This window comes from Oncorhynchus kisutch, linkage group LG6, assembly GCF_002021735.2.
Source record: "Oncorhynchus kisutch isolate 150728-3 linkage group LG6, Okis_V2, whole genome shotgun sequence".
Lineage (NCBI taxonomy): Eukaryota > Metazoa > Chordata > Actinopteri > Salmoniformes > Salmonidae > Oncorhynchus > Oncorhynchus kisutch.
The window spans coordinates 69,023,122-69,045,478 of record NC_034179.2 but is presented as its reverse complement, the minus strand read 5'-3'; the positions used below and the strand labels follow the sequence as shown (position 1 = coordinate 69,045,478).

The 22,357-nt window shown below is 44.7% G+C and overlaps 1 protein-coding gene across 1 annotated transcript in view; it reads left to right on the top strand.

Moving 5' to 3' along the window:
* The window catches only part of LOC109892229 (gap junction gamma-1 protein-like), a 39,842-nt gene extending 25,513 nt beyond the window's left edge, over positions 1-14,329 (top strand). The window contains exon 2 of the mRNA XM_031827281.1: positions 10,491-14,329. Within this exon, the coding sequence (XP_031683141.1) occupies positions 10,545-12,002 (1,458 nt within the window). The 5' untranslated portion in view covers positions 10,491-10,544 and the 3' untranslated portion in view covers positions 12,003-14,329. The remainder of the gene's footprint in view (positions 1-10,490) is intronic.
* Positions 14,330-22,357: the final 8,028 nt, after the last annotated feature.

Below are 22,357 nucleotides of genomic sequence, written 5' to 3'. Positions count from 1 at the left end.
CAATTATAATAATTGTTCAATTAACCTGGCAAACTAACCAAGACCAGTCACAAGTGACAGATCACCACTAAGATAACAAGGCTGCCAGACAGAGTCCACATTTTAAATAGGCTGTGGATTTGTGAGATGTGATTTGAATGTTAATACCCAGCGATTTATCTTTCTGTGTGAGATGCTGTGAAATGTGGTGATGGGAATCGGTCCACTCTCAATAGAGAGATAAGAACAGAGCAGAGAGATAGCCCTTGACTCTCATTTACACCGGAACCACTGGTGAGTGGATTCCTACAATACCAACAAAATACTTCTCATTATTCTCAGCAGTGAAGGATTATAACTCTATGAAGGTTTGAAGACGGGAAGGAAGGGATGGAGAGAAGAGACATTGGATGGATGAAAATGCTTATTTTATTCATATTAATTGCTAATATTAATTGCTGTCTGGACACTTACTGTACCCTACCATTCTAATCATGAAGTATTTCTTCCCCATACACTGTCTATTCTAATAGATTCTACAAGGTCACTCCTTCTGCTGTGGACGGTTAGCAATTATACCGCTTACATATATTACCTTCTTCCAATACCCCCTCTGTTACCACCTTCTTCCCCACCCATATCACTGTCTACCCCCCTCTTCTTCAGGGGGATTTACCATAGAACCCCACCCCACCCCCATCCATGACCCAGTTCCGAGGAGATGAAGGGTAAGTGGGGAACATTGTGTTTGCCTCAGAGAGACGGGATGCTCTCTCTCCTCTCTCTTTCACCAGCGCCTCACACTTGGTTAGACATACACACTGCTTCCTTGTTTAAGCACATGGCTCCGGGGTCATCTGTGTTTTGTGTTGTTTAGTGCGCTTGGGATTAGGCCAGGGCACTGGGACGCCAGCTCAGGTTAGTTTAAGGAGTTGCTAAAGGAGACTGAATAATAACATTAAGGAGATAAAGAGATGCAGAGAAAACACAGAAACAGGCTCAATGACAAAGGAGCTAGGAATGTGGGTATGTCGCCTCCCTATTCCACCTTGTTGTACCTTTTGTTTGTTTGTGTGTGTACGTGCGCGTGTTTGTTGTGAAAGAAAGAACCAGACTATATGTGTGAGCCCTTTTGTTTGTTTACTTGTTCATTTAATACTGGAGCCTTTGGCAAAATACAGTATTTTATTGTTCCTTTAATCCTGGAGCTCTTGAGGAGATAGCCTTTTATTGTTCCTTTAATCCTGGAGCTCTTGAGGAGATAGCCTTTTATTGTTCCTTTAATCCTGGAGCTCTTGAGGAGATAGCCTTTTATTGTTCATTTAATACTGGAGCTCTTGAGGAGATAGCCTTTTATTGTTCATTTAATCCTGGAGGTCTTGAGGAGATAGCCTTTTATTGTTCATTTAATACTGGAGGTCTTGAGGAGATAGCCTTTTATTGTTCATTTAATACTGGAGCTCTTGAGGAGATAGCCTTTTATTGTTCATTTAATACTGGAGCTCTTGAGGAGATAGCCTTTTATTGTTCATTTAATACTGGAGCTCTTGAGGAGATACAGTGTTTTATTGTTTATTTAATACTGGAGCTCTTGAGGAGATAGTCTTTTATTGTTTATTTAATACTGGAACTCTTGAGAAGATACAGTCTTTTATTGTTCATTTAATACTGGAGCTCTTGAGGAGATAGTATTTTATTGTTCATTTAATACTGGAGCTCTTGGCAAAATACAGTCGGACAGTTTGTTTACACGTGTAGTGTTTTTTCTCAAGTTGAGGAGAAATCCCTGATGCCTACAGTGCCACTCAGCCCCAGAGAGGGGAAGGAGAGCCTGCGAGATTGTTCAACTAACAAACATATGAAACAGCTTCATAGTTGCCTTCACTCCTTTTTAGATGCCGTAAAATACAGAATTCCTCACAATCTGTAGGCCTACTTAACCACGAACACAGAGAAGCTGACACTTCTCCCTCCTTCCATCCGCCCCCAAATGTCTCCATCCATCTCTCCAATCTGTAGGCCTACTTAACCACGAACACAGAGAAGCTGACACTTCTCCCTCCTTCCATCCGCCCCCAAATGTCTCCATCCATCTCTCCAATCTGTAGGCCTACTTAACCACGAACACAGAGAAGCTGACACTTCTCCCTCCTTCCATCCGCCCCCAAATGTCTCCATCCATCTCTCCAATCTGTAGGCCTACTTAACCACGAACACAGAGAAGCTGACACTTCTCCCTCCTTCCATCCGCCCCCAAATGTCTCCATCCATCTCTCCAAAGATGTCCGCATTCTCCACCCTGATTCCCTACTTGAACCACGGTCCAATATATCTGACTGGATGGGAGACTGTGCTTTTCTTAGAAAAGGTCAGAGGTTGTCCAACACTGTATCCATGTTTACCCTCTAAGGAGAAAGATCTGTGTTATTCTTGGTGTCTCATAGTAAAAAACAATATATTTTTATAGAACAGTTGAGGCCCAAATGAGGATCCCCCCATCCATCTTCTCTCCACTGGGGAATAAACTGTTGTGTTTTTGGTTTTGATTTGTGTGTGTCTGTACATGCTTGCTAGTGCGAGTGTGTGTGTGTGAGTGTGAGAGAGAGAGAGAGAGTGACTGTGTTAACTATAAGTATGTACAGGTAATTGACAAAATAATGGAAACACTTCAGTAAATGAGATATACAAAGTATGTTGAAAGCAGGTCCTTCCACACAGGTGTGGTGCCTGAGTTAATTAAGCAATTAACATCCCATAATGCTTAGGGTCATGTATAAAAATGCTGGTCAGGCCATTATTTTGGCTATCGTGGCTATGCCCCCATAGGATGACAAGGCCTCCATCCACAGGGCACAAGTGGTCACTGAATGCTTTGATGCGCATAAAAATGAGGTAAACCATATGTCATGGCTGTCTCGGTCCCCGGATCTCAACCCAATTGAACACTGAAGTATATAGGCCTCTAGCAGTATGTTTGCATTAGATATGCGGAGAGAACTGTCTGAGAACATGAAGTCAGCTCTTTGTAATGTGTGATCATAAACACTGATAACCGGCTCAGTTTAAACCCAGCTGTGTACAGTCATTTTTGGCAGACATCCTTACATATCCGTCTAATCCACTCCCAGGGTTATTGGTTGGTGCTTAGACAAAATAACAGGCAAGGAGACATGATAAGAATTCCTCTACTAGATATGCAGGGATTTGGAATATTCCTGAACATTTGACAAAGGGGCTAATCCAAACCCCCTAGCTCAGATGTGATAGAGTAACCAAGCAGGAGAGAAATCCTGTGGGTATTGCCTTAAGGATTTACCATTGCATTCCCTGCTGGCTAGAAGAAAACAACTTCCTCCCTCAGCCAGCGGCCTCCAACAGTCCTGGTTGGGTCTGTGCTCACTAACATTAAATCACACAGATGTGGATGACCTTTTGAGCTCTATCCTCTCTCCCTCTCTCTCCCCTTCTATCTTCCCCCCTCTCTTTCTTTCTCTCTCCCTCTCCGTCCTCATAAGCATTTACTCTGGTGTTCATTGTTGTCACACCGTATTGGACATTCTACTGTGCATAGTGTTATGTGTGTTAGGACTCTGTATTAGAAGATGGCTCTCTCACATGAACCTAAATATACCAATTTAACGGGGTTATCTCTTACAGATGCCATCCTTGCTGTCAGTCTAGCAAATTACTATGGTGTGTGTGTACTCACGCGCGTGTGTGTGTGTGTACGTGCGTGCGTGTATGTATACTGGCTGGTGCCATGTGTGCGTTTGTGCATATGCATGTGTGTGTGTGCGTGTGAGGCGGACAAAGTCTTCACTACACTGAACTCTGGAGGTGAATCTTGAATGACGTAGAGAGGCCAGGTTGGCACTGACCCTTAGAACAAGAACAGTCCCCTCAGCATGGTCCCCAACCACCATCCTCAGATGCAGAGAGGGAGGTCCTTATGGATAAAACAGAGCTGTGTGCGACGGTGTGTCGGTTTGTGTCTGTGTGTGTGGAATGTGTGTGTTTTACATGTGCTGAAGCCTATTTCTGATTTGGGGCGTACAATCAGACATCGACTGCCAACTCCCCATATGGTAGTGACAATTAGGACATGGAAGTTTGGAGTGGATACAGGAATGAACCTGAGGGAGATTTGGCATGGGTTACGGAGTGAGATGTTGGGACAAGTGGGAGAAGGGAAGGGGGAGAAGAAGAATGAGATGTGATGACAAGTGGGAGAAGGGAAGGGGGAGAAGAAGAATGAGATGTGACGAGTTGGAGAAGGGAAGGGTAGAGAAGAGGGAAAGGCAAAGACAAAAGGAAGTCTCCATTGATTTCCTGTTAGTGTCACATGTCGCCTGAGAGAGAGGCTGGCTCTCCCATGGCGAGCTCCAACAGTGTGCTTTTAATTAGGAGGAGGAGCAAGAGAAGGAGGGATGGAAGGAGGAATGGATGTGTTCACCAGGCTGGGACCGTGCCGTTTTGTGTATATAGGCTTCATGCTACAGCACTTTCACTTCTGTGAAGTGTTCCCTCCCCAACTGGAGAGACAATCACTATTTCCCCCTCACAACTCACTGTGGATTTATGTTCATTATCCAACTGCCCGCCCACATTTTCCTTCTAACACACACAGTAGCAGTGTGTATGTGTGTGTGTGTGTGTGTGGGGGGGGGTGCGTGTGTGTATTTATGTGTGTGCTTGTGTGTGAATATGCAGTCCCCAGCGGCAGTTAATGTAGAGAAACAAATGTAAAGTCTCTTGTTCCCTTTGGGGGTGAGTGTCAATTCAACCTTGAGAGAGAAATAACACAAGAGAGAGAGAGTGAGAGAGACACAATATACTGCCATGGGGAAAGAAAGAAGAGAGAGAGAAAGGACTGCTATGGGGACACAGGAAAGGAGGATATGAGAAAGAGGGAGAGCGAGACAGAGAAAGAGAGAGAGAGAGAGAGAGGACTGCTTTGGGGACACAGGAAAGGAGGATATGAGAAAGAGAGAGAGAGAGAGAGAAAGAGAAAGAGAAAGAGAAAGAGAAAGAGAAAGAGAAAGAGAAAGAGAAAGAGAAAGAGAGAGAGAAAGAGAGAGAGAGAAAGAAAGAGAGAGAGAGAGAGAGAGAGAGAGAGAGAGAGAGAGAGAGAGAGAGAGAGAGAGAGAGAGAGAGAGAGAGAGAGAGAGAGAAAGGACTGCTATGGGGACACAGGAAAGGAGGATATGAGAAAGAGAGAGAGAGAGAGAGGACTGCTATGGGGACACAGGAAAGGAGGATATGAGAAAGAGGGAGAGCGAGACAGAGAGAGAGAGGACTGCTATGGGGACACAGGAAAGGAGGATATGAGAAAGAGAGAGAGCGAGACAGAGAGAGAGAGAGAGAGGACTGCTATGGGGACACATGAAAGGAGGATATGAGAAAGAGAGAGAGAGGACTGCTATGGGGACACAGGAAAAGAGGATATGAGAAAGAGAGAGAGAGAGGACTGCTATGGGGACACAGGAAAGGAGGATATGAGAAAGAGGGAGAGCGAGACAGAGAGAGAGAGGACTGCTATGGGGACACAGGAGAGGAGGATATGAGAAAGAGAGAGAGCGAGACAGAGAGAGAGAGAGAGAGGACTGCTATGGGGACACATGAAAGGAGGATATGAGAAAGAGAGAGAGAGGACTGCTATGGGGACACAGGAAAAGAGGATGAGAGAGTGAGACAGAGAGAGAGAGAAAGCGCATGAGACGTGTACTGCCATGGGGAAAGAAGAGGGAGAGAGAGAGAGAGAGAGCGAAAGACTGCCATGGGGACACAGGAAAGGAGGATATGAAAGAGAGAGAGCGAGACAGAGACAGAGCGAGACAGAGACAGAGAGATCCGATTGCCATAGGGCCACAGGAAAAGAAACAGGAGAGACGAGAGAGAAAGACAGATGGAAAATAAGCATGCATAAGATAAATGGTTGTTCATCATGTCAGTTTAGTTGACAGTTTATGGTGACTCCATGTAGTTATTTGTCTAATACAGCCTATCCACTGCTCAACAACCCCCATGTAGGATATATCTGGATACAGTATATCCAGTGACACAAACACATTCCCTCTCACTGGGCTCTCCTTCCATCCCATCCACACATGGAGACACGACCCTCCATGCTCAGCTGGCCTGCCTTAGGACAGGGTTGGGGACAAATCCATTTCAATCTCATTCCATTCAGGGAGTACACTGACATTCTTATTCCAATCCTCTTCTATGCTTTTCAATGAGGAAAATGTTGAATTGGAATTTAGGGCTCGATTCAATCCGTAGTGTAGAAGATCAGCGTTAAAGGCAATGCTTCCGTGTCCATGGATACTGCATTCACGGTGAATGCTGCATATGTTGGCTCAATTGGAAATTACATTTCAATTTCAACCACGCTACAACACAGACTTTCCATCCTACGGATTGAATCTAGCCTTTGGTTAACTTTCTGAATGGACTGGAATTAATATGGAATTGACCCCAACCCTAGTCCCAATGCTCCCTTGTCCTGCCTCAAATCCAACCCCATGCTCCCTTTTTCTGCCCCTACTTCCAGCCCCATGCTCCCCTGTCCTGCCCCTACCTTCAGCCCCATGCTCCCCTGTCCTGCCCCTGCCTTCAGCCCCATGCTCCCTGTCCTGCCCCTACTTCCAGCCCCATGCTCCCCTGTCCTGCCCCTACCTTCTGCCACATGCTCCCCTGTCCTGCCCCTACATCCAGCTCCATGCTGCCGAGGAGGACCAGTGTTTCTCTGGCTGCTGAGGTTACATTGAGACACAGCTGTCCCCTCAGTCCTCACCAGGACACACACTCCACTGCTCTGCTCCGTCTGTTGGGAGACTACATACACAGATGGTCCAGAATCTGTTGTGTATGAGGATGGAGTCTGGGGTTTCAAATGTCTGTCGGTCGGTCCATCCAGACCTGTTCAATGCAGGGTATGATATGATGGCGGTGGTGCGTGTCCATAACAGGGAATCTAGTGGCATGGTTGCATTATGATGCATCGTAAAAAGTGCATCATCACCAGCGGGGTGATTTGCACAGAGTCTGCGCAGTGTGTGGTAGAGATTAAACTAGGTTATGTAACCAGCTATCTCCTAGGACTCAGCCCTAACCCATCTGACCTTGCTCCTAACCCCTCTCATTTGGGCCTTAGTTTGTCTGTTTGGCTCTGAGCTATGCTACGAGTGTTGTGGAGTTGATATAAGAGGAGTGCGTACAGAATGATGACACACTATTGCATGGTCTGTGACATCTCTGCCTGTGGCTTTAAAATCATTGATCCGGACTATAAAAGTTCAAAAACACGTTCAATGGTTAGGGGTATTTTCTGCTGGAATGATTGAGAAAGAGAAGGCCAGGATGTGGGGGGTGGTAGGATGGTAGGGGGAGGCAGCTGGAGACGTGGCCATGTTGGAGGCTCTCGCATGGGCAGCTGGTGGTATGACGGCCCCAGGCTGCTAGTTCTTTCCATGGCGCTCCAGGCCTGTGAGTGCAGGAAGAGGCTAATCCTGACTGCAAGGCAGAGGGCACTCTGGCCATCTAACATGGTGCCATCTAACATGGTGCCATCTAACATGGTGCCATCTAACATGGTGCCATCTCTCTGTTCGCATTCACTTTGTGTAACTTTTTCAGTCACACATAACGTATTCCACCTCTAGCTCATACACACACACACACACACACACACACACACACACACACACACACACACACACACACACACACACACACACACACACACACACACACACACTCTCTGTTCACTTTCACTTTCCTCCTCCACATGCACAAACACACACCTACACACAGATATAACACACACACACACACACACATTCTAATCCTCACACCTTCCCATTCCAGAGAGACAGTATGTTAACATCCAGGGGTCTGTTACCCAGATCTTCCTTTCACACTGTGATGACTCAATGACAGGTGTCACTCGAGATCCCCCTCTGCCACAGCTAGCGCTGACAGATAAGAGACACAAAATGCACATTCAAGAAACAGAAAACTGGACTGGGCTTACACAGCAGAAACTTCCAAAAATAACAAATGTATAGTTAACAGGTGTTGGAGCACTCGAAAAAAAACAGGCAGACATATTTATCTTCTTACACTCGGGCTTTATTCAAACAGGTATACTGACATCTGACGGATCCTCAGTGACGTCTTCCTCAGATGAAAAGATCCCTGTCTGTGTCTGTTCTGTAAATTACAAGTCACTTAGTGCTGTTTATTAGCCTCGGACTGGGTGAATATACAGTATGTTTCTAAGTGTGTCTTGGCAATGTGAAATCATGTGTTGAGTATAGCAGAGGGATAACAGTGATGGTTCTATAAAGACGGTGTGTTTAATGATGTCATGCAGGAGAGGAAAGGCCAGAGCCAGACAAGAGTCCAGACAGTTGAAGGACAAACTGCCTAATGGCTCAATGTGTTGATGTCAGCTCAGCTCCTCGGGTATGAAGTGCTAACACTGGTACAGTACTCACTTTTCTGTTTTGGGGAGGAAAATAAATAAATATATATATATATATACAGTGGGGCAAAAAAAGTATTTAGTCAGCCACCAATTGTGCAAGTTCTCCCACTTAAAATGATGAGAGAGGCCTGTAATTTTCATCATAGGTACACTTCAACAAAATGAGAAAAAAAATCCAGAAAATCACATTGTAGGAATTTTAATAAATTTAATTGCAAATTATGGTGGAAAATAAGTATTTGGTCAACTACAAACAAGCACGATTTCTGGCTCTCACAGACCTGTAACTTCTTCTTTAAGAAGCTCCTCTTTTTGCCCCACTGTTTATATAGTGTTACTGTACTACTGTAATGTGAGACTGGTGTTAAAAACACTAGTACACAATTGTGGGAACATACACACTCACACACACACACACACATACACTCTAAAACAGCAGTATGCACAGCATTCCTGACATCTACAGTACCTCCTCTATCCCAGGCAGGCCTTTTATGGTCACAGTGATCAATACTGCACATGTTTTATGGTGAGTCCAGGCAGGCAGCTTCAAACATTCCCATCTCTAACTCTCACTCCCTTCCTGCTCCTCTCCTCTCCTCTCACTCCTCTCCTCTCACACTATAGGAGACACTAACCAGGGGTCTGAGCTCCAGCTCAAGCTTCCCTATGGGCCCTGGTGAAAAGTAGTGCACTATGTAGGGAATATGGTACCATTTAGGACACACCCTACAGTATGTCTACTAACAGCCAAGCATCCACTCCCTCCAGCGTTCAGCAGACCTGTATTGGCCTCCCTCTATCTGAGTTCCCAAACTGCGAGGGGGAAGGAAGGCGCTGTGGAGCTCCTTTTAAACCTCAGCCTAAGCTCTTATTTCATGGTTGGGTTTACCTTTCAGTCCGACTCACAATGAGCCATGCACCATTGGAGCCACTTAGCAATGAAATATATATATTTTTTTTGGTGGACGTGTCACTCTGTGCAGAAGGCAACCTGGCTCTGGACACCTGGCTAATGTGGGTCTGAGGTGACTCCATGCTCCACTTGTTTTGGCCAGGCTGTCTGCTGGTTTAACTGGTGCAATTGGACTGGCTGCCTGGAGCCCACGGCTAACTTACATAGACAGGCTTCTCCTCTCCCACACACACATACATTTTAATACAGCACTACACACAACACCACACCACACTACACTACACAATGCCATTTACACACCAGAACAACACAGTTAAGTCAACACAATCTGCACCTCACACAGAGGAGGGATCACTAAGAGGATTCCCAAAAAGAGAGAGAGTGTGTGTGTGTAAAATGTGTTCTGTGATAGCTCAATTCCTATTGGGATTATTTTGGCTCCTCTCTGCTACATTTGAGCATCTTTTTCTTAGGTTTGATATCCTATTGTTTGGTTTGATATCCTACAGCCCCTCAAAATAACCCCATTTATTTCACTGTGCTGAAACTGTGTTGTTGGGTTGGAACGTGTATTCTTTTGGGGTATACCAGAGACTATAATGGATCTAATACATGTGGAGATTGCAGTCTGTCTCAATTTCAGAGAGAACACTTGTTTGGATTTATGCTTTTCTATCTGTCTCCTCTCCTCCGTAATTCATCTCTGACTCCTGCTGTTGAACTTGAAGAAGCGAAGCTCATTGGTCTAACTCGACTATCTCTACAGTCTCTGTCAAAATCCTCTCACTCATCCGCTTTCATGATAAGTTATTGCGCGCTCGTACTTCTTTGCTCTTCCTTCGACATTTTTGAGACATGTTGGAAGACAGTACGTTATGTATAATCTCCTTTCATATTTGACTAATTCTCTTTTTCTCTCTCCCCCTCTCTCATCCCTGTCTTCATCTCTCTCTTCATCATCCCTCTCTCTCTCTTCTTCCCACCTCTCTCTTCATCCATCCCTGTCTCTCTTTATCTCTCCATCTCTCCCCCCACCCTCTCTTTTCATCCACCCCTGTATCTCTCTCTCTTTCGCTCTCTCTCTGTTTCCATGTCTCCATGTAGAGTCTGTGAGCAGGTGAGTGCGGGACCCTGTCTGCCCCACTGTCCAGCGACATAATGAGCTGGAGCTTCCTCACGCGGCTGCTGGAGGAGATCCACAACCACTCCACCTTCGTGGGGAAGCTGTGGCTCACCGTGCTTGTCGTCTTCCGCATCGTCCTCACCGCCGTCGGGGGAGAGTCCATCTACTATGACGAGCAGAGCAAGTTCGTCTGTAACTCGGGCCAGCCGGGCTGCGAGAATGTCTGCTACGACGCCTTCGCGCCGCTGTCGCACGTCCGCTTCTGGGTCTTCCAGATCATCCTGGTGGCCATGCCATCTCTCATGTACATGGGCTACGCCGTCAACAAGATCGCCCGGCTGGACGAGGACAAGGGCGGGGGAGGGTTGGCCACTGAGACAGGGGGAGGGGATGGAGGGGGCTACACCCACCGGAGGCCCAGGAAGATCTGCTTCGGGGCGCGGCAGCACCGGGGTGTAGAGGAGGACCAGGACCAGGACCAAGAGGATGACCCTATGATCTACGAGGTGCCTGAGCCCGAGCCCCCTCGCCGGGTCGACCCGCTGGCCCCGCGGCCCAAGCCCAAGGTACGCCATGACGGGCGGCGGCGTATCCAGGGTGACGGGCTGATGCGTATCTACGTGCTGCAGCTGGTGACTCGCACGGCGCTGGAGGCAGGCTTCCTGGCGGGCCAGTACCTGCTGTACGGCTTCCGTGTGATTCCTGTGTTCGTGTGCTCCTTCGAGCCCTGCCCCCACAGCGTGGACTGCTTCGTGTCACGGCCCACGGAGAAGACCATCTTCCTGCGCATCATGTATGGTGTCACGGTGCTCTGCCTCACCCTCAACGTGTGGGAAATGCTGCACCTGGGCATCGGGACCATCTGTGACATCCTCCGCCGTCGCCGCTGCCCGCCCCAGGAGGACGAGTACCAACTGGGGCTGCTGGGACCCAGTGTGGGGGTCTCCGTGGGGGTGCCCGGGCCAGAGCCGGGAGCAGGGGGAGGGGTGGTGGGGGATGGGGGTGCTGAGTACGTGGGGTACCCGTTCTCGTGGAACGCCCCGTCAGCTCCACCAGGCTACAACATCGTGGTGAAGCCGGAACAGATCCCTTACACAGACTTGAGCAACGCCAAGATGGCGTGCAAGCAGAACCGGGCCAACATCGCCCAGGAGGAGCAGCAGCAGTTTGGAAGCAACGAGGACAATTTCCCCACGGGAGGGGAGGCCCGCGTGGCCCTCAACAAGGACATGATCCTGCATGCCCATGACCAGCTAGAGGCAGCCATCCAGGCCTACAGCCAGCAGCACAGGGCAGAGGAACACCTGGGGGACAACCATGATGACAAGCCCCAAAGCAACATCACCCAGGCCCAGCCACAGCCTCAGCCTCACAAGGAGCGCAAGCACCGCTTCAAACACGGCAAGGGGGGCAGCAGTGGAGAAGGGACTGGAAGCAGCAGCAACAGCAGTAGTAGCAAGTCAGGGGTGGGCAAGCCTTCTGTGTGGATTTGACCCCATACACACACAAATAGACAAACACACACACACACTCCAGCCCTGGCCTGAGCCAGCACTGACGGAGCCCCATATCCGTGTAGTGTATGTGTCAGTGAGGGAAGGGGTGGTCCCGAAAACACCAGCGCCAGCCCTGAATGGAGGGCTGAGGTAGTGGGATGTCAGGCTGTCCTTCTGTGGATATTTCAACACCATGTTGTGCCTTTAAAAATCCCACAAGCTGGAGGAGACTAGCCTACAGTAGTAATATGTCAGTGTGGACAGGTGAGGAGAGGTGTGTCAAGAGCATTAGTGATTTTTCAGCAGGCAGTTGTGTGTCTGGGTTGTCGCTGTCTAACCTACAAGACCCCGACACAACTCTCTGAAACAGTCTCTAGTGTTTCTGAACTCTTCCAGTTCTGAAGCAGACACTTGTTCTCTGTTGTTTTCCTACTGTCCCGTCTTCCAGTAGCCTGACGACTCACACTAAATTATTCTGTAGTTCGCTGCATACTTTAGTCTGAGCCTGCCATTATTGAAGTTGTTTGTGGTGACGAAGGGCACGTGGGGCATTGTACAAACAAAGTCATTAGCGATTGGATCGTCTCTAACCAATCAGAGTCCATGAGGAATTTTCAAACGGAATGTGTTGGCATTCGGTGAAGGGTTGGGGAGGTACTCAGATCCAGACTTATTGAGGAGAAGAAACTAACGTCTGTGGGTGTGGTGTAGCGTTTGGCCGGAGCAAGGATTCTGGGCAGCCAGGCAAGTCTTCCAGAGGATATTGGGCTGAGAAAATTACAAAATCTTTATCACCAACTCTTTTGGGGGATTTCTGATCCATTTATTTATATCCCGTCCATTCTCTTGGTGATCCTGATTTCCATGCCACATTTTGATCAAGATAATCTGCTGGCTGACTTTCTGCAAAGTCACAGACTTCATAATACATTGGCATCAGAATGAATGGACATCATAATGCAATGACATCGCAATACAAAGACCGTATAAACAATGACTTTATAATGCAATGACATCATAATGCAATGAATGACATTGTAATACAAATACAGTATAAAACAATGACTTTATACTGCAATGACATCATAATGCAATGAATGGCATTGTAATACAAATACAGTATAAAACAATGACTTTATAATGCAATGACATCATAATGCAATGAATGACATCATAATACAAAGACAGTATAAAACAATTGCTTTTAATGCAATGACATCATAATGCAGGGATAATAATGAAAAGGTCAATCACAATGTAGATGTTCAAATTCCCTGAAGGCTATTGTCTGTCTATTTTCTCTCCAAGGTCACTGATGTTTAATGTGTGTGACTTTATATTTGACCCAGGCCAAGTCTTTGAGTGCATGCATCTTCCAGGTGGAGACTGATCATGGCTTGATCAGATGAAAGTGGTCAGGGAGATGGTTGATGGAGACAGTCTGGTGAAGAGGGCTACTCTTGTAGCCACTGGAGTTCCCCCTCCTTCACAATGTGTATGAGAAGCAATTATTCTCACAATTAATTCATACGATTTATTGACATCTCCCTGTGTAAACCTGCACTCTTTTCACTTTATTTTCTCTGTGTTTCTCCGTCACTAGTTCTCTCCACTCTGGACCTGTGTAAGGTTTTCTCAGTACTGGGTTGACATTTTATCTGTCTGGTTATTGAGTGCCCCCTGGTGGTACAGCTTTTAAACTAAGGATTTATCATCCCGTTAGTACAATATTACTTACTTTAATTTGGTATCTTACTAGTACTTAATAATTTCGAGTTACCAATGATCACCCAACATTCCAAACACCTGAAGTTAGTCTCTCCAGTTACACAGTAGCCCACTGTTTCCTTTTCAACCTCTTCCTTCCAAGAGCCTTCCTCACAGTGTTCAATATGAGACCAACAAGGCTGGAATAAAAACAGCTCTCCAAGCTAGCCGTGTTGATGAAGATCTGCCTCTCTGTTCTCCTCTGTCCAAGTATTTCTCTGAACTGCCATATAGGCTGTGTCCCAAATAGCGCCCTACTCCCTATGGGCCCTGGTCAAAAGTACTGCAATATATAGGGAATAGGGTGCCATTTGGGATGAAGCTATAGAGACCAAACACTGTTAGTGTGATGACGGCAGCGTCACTGCCATTGCCAAGACAACGTTAGGCTACTATGCAGCCAGGTTGTCATGTAGCTTTGCTAAGGAATACTGTGGCCATGCTACCTGAATCACAAAGGAGAAGAACCTGTGTGCTGTATGTAAGACCAATCCTTTGTATTTTTTGTAAAAGTCGCTCTGTTTTCTATTATGTGTAAGTGTGTTTCGGTGTGTTTTGGGAGGTCTAATGTAGCAGAAGTTAAATTGGTTCCCGTTTTTTTTTTGGACCAGTGGTGTTTTTCAAACAAAACTTTTTTCTTCAATAAAGATTTTTTAAATAAACAATAAAGATTGTTTTTACAGATAATTTCTTCTATAATTGTTTTTCTTTAATTGCCTTCAAATTGTACAAATAATATATTTTTTATAGGTACAATAGTTGTGTATCATGTTGTTGATGTGTAAAATAAAAAATGTAATTGCCAAATGTATCCTTGTTTGGAAATAGACTCGTATTTGCCATGTAGCAAACTTCTGGGCCCATATTCAGAAATCATCTCAGGGTAGGAGTGCTGATCTAAGATCAGTTTGGCCTTTTAGATTGTAATTACACTCTTCAGTGTACAAAACATTAAGAACACCTGCTCTATCCATGACATAGACTGACCAGCTGAATCCAGGTGAAAGTTATGATCCATTATTAATCCCACTTGTTAAATCCACTTCAATCAGTGTAGGTGAAGGGGAGGAGTTTTAAGCCATGAGACAATTGAGACATGGATTGTGTATGTGTGCCATTCAGAGAGTGAATGGGCAAGACCAAATATTTAAGTGCCTTTGAATAGGGTATGGTAGTAGATGCCAGGCGCACTGGTTTGTGTCGAGAACTGTAACGCTTTTGGGTTTTTGATGCTCAACAGTCTCCCGTGTGTATCAAGAATGGTCCACAACCCAAACCGCATACAGTCAACAAAAGTTCTGAGTAGTGCTGACCAGCTGTGTATATAGGAGCGTGCCAGGCATGGGGGAGAAACTGCCAAATCTTTCTTAGCTCTGCTCGACAGTAACTTTTCCCAATTTTAGGACTAATAATCCTGCTCTTTCTGTCCTAGTTGTACTGTTGGTTTACTATGGGTAGACCTTTCTCCTGATAGGCCTCTCTTAAATCTCACTAACCTATGTAAATCAATCAATTAATCACATTTATTTATAAAGCCCTTTTTACATCAGCCGATGTCACAAAGTGCATTGCAGAAACCCAGCCTAAACCCCTAAACAGCAAGCAATGCAGATATAGAAGCCAACTAACAGTACTTCATAACCTATAGTAACCAATTCAAACGAAAAAAAAGCATTCCTTGTAAGTAATAATCCTAAAGCCTATTGTACATGTTCAGTGCCACGTGTCCATGGTTATAAGGCAGCTAACAGGCAGGCATAAATCACAGGATGTACTCCGTCCAGTCAGCTTCTCTTCTGGCAGTGATTGGCTGATTGGTATGGACGCCAGGCAACCACTCACTCTGCTCTGATCCCAGCAAGCCGCAGGTGTTATATCAACCGCCCAATGAAATGAAATCACATTTTATTGGTTGCATACACATATTTTGCAGATATTAACGCAAGTGCAGCAAAATGCTTATGTTTCTAGCTCCAACAGTGCAGTAATACCTGACAATACAAAACAATAGACACAAATCCTTCAAAAAATGAAGAAAGGAATTAAGAAATATCAGAACGAGCAATGTCAGATTCAGGAATATAAATATTTTTGTGTATAGACATTATGGACTGTATATGAATAGAAAAGGTGTGTACAGCCGTAGTTATATAGGATAAGCTTTGACTAGAACACAGTATATACATATGAAGTGGGTAAAACAGCATGTAAACATGATTCAAATGACCAGTGTTCCATGACCATCTACAGTGCATTCGGAAAGTATTCAGACCCCTTCCCTTTCTCCCCATTTTGTTATATTACAGGCTTATGAGACTTAAAATGGAGCTCAGGTGCATCCTGTTTCCATTGATCATCTTTGAGATGTTTCTACAACTTGATTGGAGTCCACCTGTGGTAAATTCAATTGATTGGACATGATTTGGAAAGGCCAACACCTTTCTATATACAATGCATTCATTAAATATTTAGACCCCTTCCCCTTTTCCACATTTTGTTACATTACAGCATTATTCTAAAATGAGTTAAATAAAAAATTCTCATTCCTAGAGCTGGCCGCCTAGCCAAACTGAGCAATCGGGGGAGAAGGGCCTTGGTCAGGGAGGTGACCAAGAAACCGATGGTCACTCTGACAGAGCTCCAGAGTTCCTCAACCATCTCTGCAGCACTCCGTCAATCAGACATTTATGGTATTGTGGCCAGATGGAAGCCACTCCTCAGTAAAAGGCACATGACAGCATGTTTGGAGTTTACCAAAAGGCACCTAATGGACTCTCAGACCATAAGAAACAAGATTCTCTCGCCTGATGAAACCAAGATTGAACTCTTTGGCCTGAATGACAAGTGTCACGTCTGGCGGAAACCTGGCAAGATCCCTACGGTGAAGCATGGTGGTGGCAGCATCATGCTGTGGGGATGTTTTTCAGTGGCAGGGACTGGGAGACTAGTCAGGATCGAGGGAAAGATGAACGGAGCAAAGTACAGAGAAATCCTTGATGAAAACCTGTTCCAGAGTGCTCAGGACCTCAGACTGGGGCGAAGGTTCACTTTCCAACAGACAACAACCCTAAGCACACAACCAAGACAAAGCAGAAGTGGCTTCGGGACAAGTCTCTGAATGTCCTTGAGTGGTCCAGCCAGAGCCCGGACTTGAACCGGATCGAACATCTCTGGAGAGACCTGAAAATAGCTGTGCAGCAACACTCCCCACACAACCTGACATAGCTTGAGAGGATCAGCAGGGAAGAATGGGAGAAACTCCCCAAATACAGGTGTGCCAAGCTTTTAGCGTCATACCCAAGAACACTCAAGGCTATAATCGCTGCCAAAGGTGCTTCAACAAAGAACTGAGTGAAGGGTCTGAATACTTATGTAAATATGATATTTCAGGTTTGTATTATTTATTTATATCTTAAAAAACTGTTTTAGCTTTGTCGTTATGGGGCATTGTGTTTAGATTGATGAGGGGAAAAAACTATTTCATACATTTTAGAATAAGGCTGTAAAGTAACAAAATGTGGAAAAAGTCAAGAGGTCTGAATATTTTCAGAATGCACTGTACATAGGGCAGCAGAATCTAAGGCGTAGGATAGAGTACTGGGTGGTAGCCGGCTAGTAACAGTCTGATGGCCTGGAGATAGAAGCTGTTTTTCAGTCTCTCTATCCCAGCTTTGATACAACTGTCTCTGCCCTCTTGATGGTAGCAGGGTGAAAAGGCCGTGGCTCAGGTGGCTGAGGTCCTTGATGATCTTCAATGTCAATCTCTCGCTTCCCTTTTTTTTTACAAGGCAATCAGCCCGCATTAAATTCAGCACAGGAGAAAAAAAGTTTTTTTCATTTAGATCCATTTAGTTTCAGTTACTTTAAGGGTCATTCTTGAATTACGGTGGCATTTGGGCATGGCATTTCAAAAATAAAAACCACCAAATAAATGTACATTTGGGTACATTTTCCCATTCTGAATCAACTAATATGGTATATTAATAACTTTAAATCAGTTTTACCATTATGATAACATTGTGCCACCAGTAGGAGTAGTAGCAATGATGGTGACACCAATGAGACATTTTAGGTAAATGAGGATTTTCTAAAATGGAGACCACAAGTGCTCAAATCTTAATCAATTCTTTAAAAACAATTTACTAAAGTGATATGAATAATAATTTTATTCACAATGTTATTTCCCTTCATTTAAATTGACTTATGCCACATTCGCGTGCTAGTCGGAACAAGGAAACTCTGAAATGTCTAACTGGTTGTAGTTATACACGTGCCCGTGTTCCACCAGTTAGCAAGTCGGAAATGTCAGTTTCCTACTTCCGACTAGCATGTGAATGCAGCATAACACCAAGTGACACTTTGTATTTAGACACACTAAGTTATCAATGGAATCCTCAAATTTATGACATACTAAAAGGGTATGATTAGCTAATAATTTTCTTTAATACATAGACCCCTCTCCCGATAACAGTTTGCCAATGGAGAGAATGCTCAAGGTCCTTGATATCCTTGCAATCAGTGATTTTAAAGGCGGTAACACCAATGGCATAAAACTGAGGGCCAACCCACCCGAGTGGCGCAGCGTTCTAAGGCACTGCATCGCAGTGCCAGAGGCATCACTACAGTCCCGGGTTCGATCCCAGGCTGTATCACAACCAGCCGTGATCGGGAGTCCCATAGGTTGGCGCACAATTGTCCGGTTAGGGAAGGGTTTGGCCGGGTGGGCTTTACTTGGCTAATTGCGCTTTAGCGGGCCGGGCGCCTGCAGGCTGACCCCCGGTTGTCAGATGAGTGTTTCCTCTGACAATTTGGTGCTTCTGGATTAAGGGAAGGGGTTAAGAAGCGCGGTTTGGCGGGTCATGTTTCGGAGGACGCATGACTTGACCTTCGCCTCCCGAACCCGTTGGGGAGTTGCAGCGAGGAGACAAGATTGAAATTGGGGGTGTAAAATAATAATAAATAATAATAAACTGAGGGACACACATTATACTAGTACAATTGTTTTATTTGAATTGCCTTCTTTGTTTTTATTCATTTTATTCATATATTAATACTTTTGTTCACTGTCTAGCATTCAAAATGATAGATATCTCTAAATACCTAAAACATCACCTCTATACATCACTAGTGGGACAAACCAATTTGCAAACCATCAGTAGTTTCTATAATATAAACAAATAAATACGTTCCAGTATAAAGGACTTACATGTTTTGTTACTAAATAACAGTTAAATAAAACGGAACATTTATTATTTGTCATGTTTTGTCATGTTTTTGTTTTTACATGGTGCCAAAATCAAGAGGCAGCATCTACCACCGCAATTCAAGAATGACCCCTAAAGAGGCAGGGGGAGAGCTGGGCCCTTCTTTGAAATCAAACTGTGTACAGTATATAGACTAAATGCCACAGAGAAAAGGCCCAGACTGGGTTCTAAGTACCTGGGTGTGTTAGCGGCCCGTACAGGGTCTGTAGAGGCTCGACGGTGGCTCTATAGGGGCCTAGAGTCTATGCATGCATCCCAAATGGCACCCTATTCCCTATATAGTGCACTACTTTTAGGGTGCCATTTTGGGATGCATCCTGTATAAGCTGTGTGCAGTAGGGGGAAGCTGTCTCTATGTGGCCCCAGCCAGCAGACCCTCAGTGGGACCCGGTCCCAGGCAGTATAGGGGCCATCTCAGAGAGAAGGAAGGCTGAGGCCCCATCTGCTCCACATCTGAGCATCAGTCAGTGTGGACTGGGGTGACTTATGGCTCCAAGATGGGGCCTGTGTGGTTTGGATTTGTGTGCATGTGTACGTTCATGTAGGGGCGGACTGGCCACCTAGCATTTCAGGCAAATGCCAGATGGGCTGGTCCATTTTTAGCTCAGTGGGCTTATCTAACTTTTGTGCAAAATTATAATTATCTGGATAATAATGGGGGCCTCAAGGAACAAAATGGGCCGATGCGGGTGCCTCAAGAAAGAAACTGGTTTGGTGTCCTCAAGGAAAATAATTGTCCGGTGTGTTATACAGTGCCTTCAGAAAGTATTCATACCCCTTTACTTATTACACATTTTGTTTTGTTACAGCCTGAATTCAAAATGGGTTAAATATTTTTCACTTAATATCACCCATTTACACACAATACCCCATGATGACAAAGTGAAAACATGTTTTTGAAATTTTTCAAATATATAGAAAATTAAATACAGAAATATCAAATTTACATAAGTTTTCACACCCCTGAGTAAATACAAGTTAGAATCACATTTGGCAGCGATTACAGTTGTGAGTCTTTCTGGGTTAGTCTCTAAGATCTTTGCACACCTGGATTGTACAATATTTGCACATTATTCTTTTTAATTCTTCAAATTCTTCAAGCTATGTCACCCATTTTCAAGTCTTGCTGTAGATTTTCAAGACGATTTAAGTCAAAACTGTAACTAGGCCACTCAGGAACATTCAATATTGTCCTGGTAAGCAACTCCAGTGTACATTTGGTCTTATGTTTTAGATTATTGTCCTTCTGAAAGGTGAATTTGTCTTCCAGTGTCTGTTGGAAAGCAGACTGAACACCAAAGGGGTTCATAACAAAGGGGTTGCATACTTATTGACTCAAGAGATTTCAGCTTTCATTTGTAAATAAAAATGTATAACAATGTCTAAAAATATAATTGAACTTTGACATTATGGTGTATTGTGTGTAGGCCAGTGACACAAACTATCAATTTAATCCATTTTAAATTCAGGCTGTAACACAATAACATTTAGAAAAAGTCAAGGAGTGTGAATACTTTCTGAAGGCACTGTAAATGCCAGGGCCAATTTCGGGGCCTCATCCGCCCCTGCATGCTTGAATGTGTGTGTGTGTGTGCAAGTGGATTTGGGCACTCTTCCTGACTCTGTGTCAACATGGTCTCAACATGGTCCCATAGTGCTTGGTGAGTGGGGTTGGAACTAGAAGGCGACGCTATTCAGCAGAAGCGCAGATGTGACACATCGCTTTCCCAGCACTTTTCATTCCAGCAGGAGACATAATGGCTTGTGATTGGCCTTGTAGGCTGTTTGCCTAACTGTGTGGGTTCTACATTAGACAGATACTTTTCTCAGACGTCACATTGTGTTGATGTCAGGCCCAGAATATAAACTGAAAAAAATAAAAGATCTCCAGTCAGACTGAATCAAAATGAAGTTTTGTCAACTGTGTCTACTCATCAGGAGGCTACATTATCTTCCTTCAGCATGTGTCTGTTGATGTCTATGTAGTTGAACCCTTTATGTACCCTTTACGCAGGGATCTATTTGTCTGATGATGGGTAGTCTGTTAGAGGTCCTCTGTTTGTCAAAGTCACCTTTTGGGGATTTCATCACAAACCAACAGTAGAAAAGCACCGTTTCATAAATAACATAATAACATTTTTGTTTTCTAGCCTTTTGTAAAGGATGTTTCTGAGAGTTCCAGTTTGGTATCCCCATCAATGTACTGTATGTCTCCCTGATGCCTGTCTCTTCAGTATAGAAACACCACATCACCAGAACAAGACAAGACTGACATGGACTTTTGGGATGTTGTTGTATTGTCCTCTTACTGTCAGTCGGGTTCCCGTTTGATTTTGATTGGTGGAGAGCAACGGGCTGTACGGTCCTATCAGAAGGATTACAGTCTTACAGGCTGATGCTGTGTCACTATTCCAGCGACCCATGCAGCAGACGGGCCTAATATGTCACTTCTTCTCATGTCAGCTATGTCATATTTATTTGGCAGTTGTTAATTTGGTGACAGTTGAGTTTCAGGTTGGTATGAGAACATTTCAATCCTTGAGGGAGGCCTTGATTGACTGTCACAGAGGCCCCACTGGTATAAAGCCATTCTTAAAATAGAGGGGATTTTCTATTTGCAATCAGCTTGCTTATAATATCATTAATCATACAACAATACACCAGTCGGAGACGGAGCGGAGCTGAGAGCAGCAGTTGGCTCTACACTGAGGTCACAGTCCACATGAATGCAATCTCATGAACCCATGTTCTTGAACCGCAACATGTGAGGACCACTGCTTTCAAACAGTAACAAAAGCATTTTCCCTATTATATGTCCTCGCTGACTGAATTGGCAGTAAATAAGCTGTGTTACAGGGATGCAAACTGGTGAGGGCCCAAAAAGGTGGGACTTTTTTTTGTGCACTGAAACATGCAAAAATTCCATGCTACGGGGAAAAGCAGGTTTTAAGTAATTAAACAACAAAGAATATGATCCACATCTTCAGGTTCTGTGTGTAAAATAAAAAGTGGTTAATGTGAACCTAACTCACAGCTAAGAAATTGAAAGAATTTGTATTTATTATGGATCCCCATTAGCTGCACTCTTCCTGGGGTCCAGCAAAATTAAGGCAGTTTATACCATTTTTAAAACATTACAATACATTCAGACTGTGTGCCCTCAGGCCCCTACTCCACCACTACCACATATATACAGTACAAAAGCCATGTGTAAGTGTGGTATAGTGCGTATGCTATCGTGTGTGTGTATGTGTCTGTCCCTATGTTTGTGTTGCTTCACAGTCCCCGCTGTTCCATAAGGTGTTTTTTTTTTAAATCAAA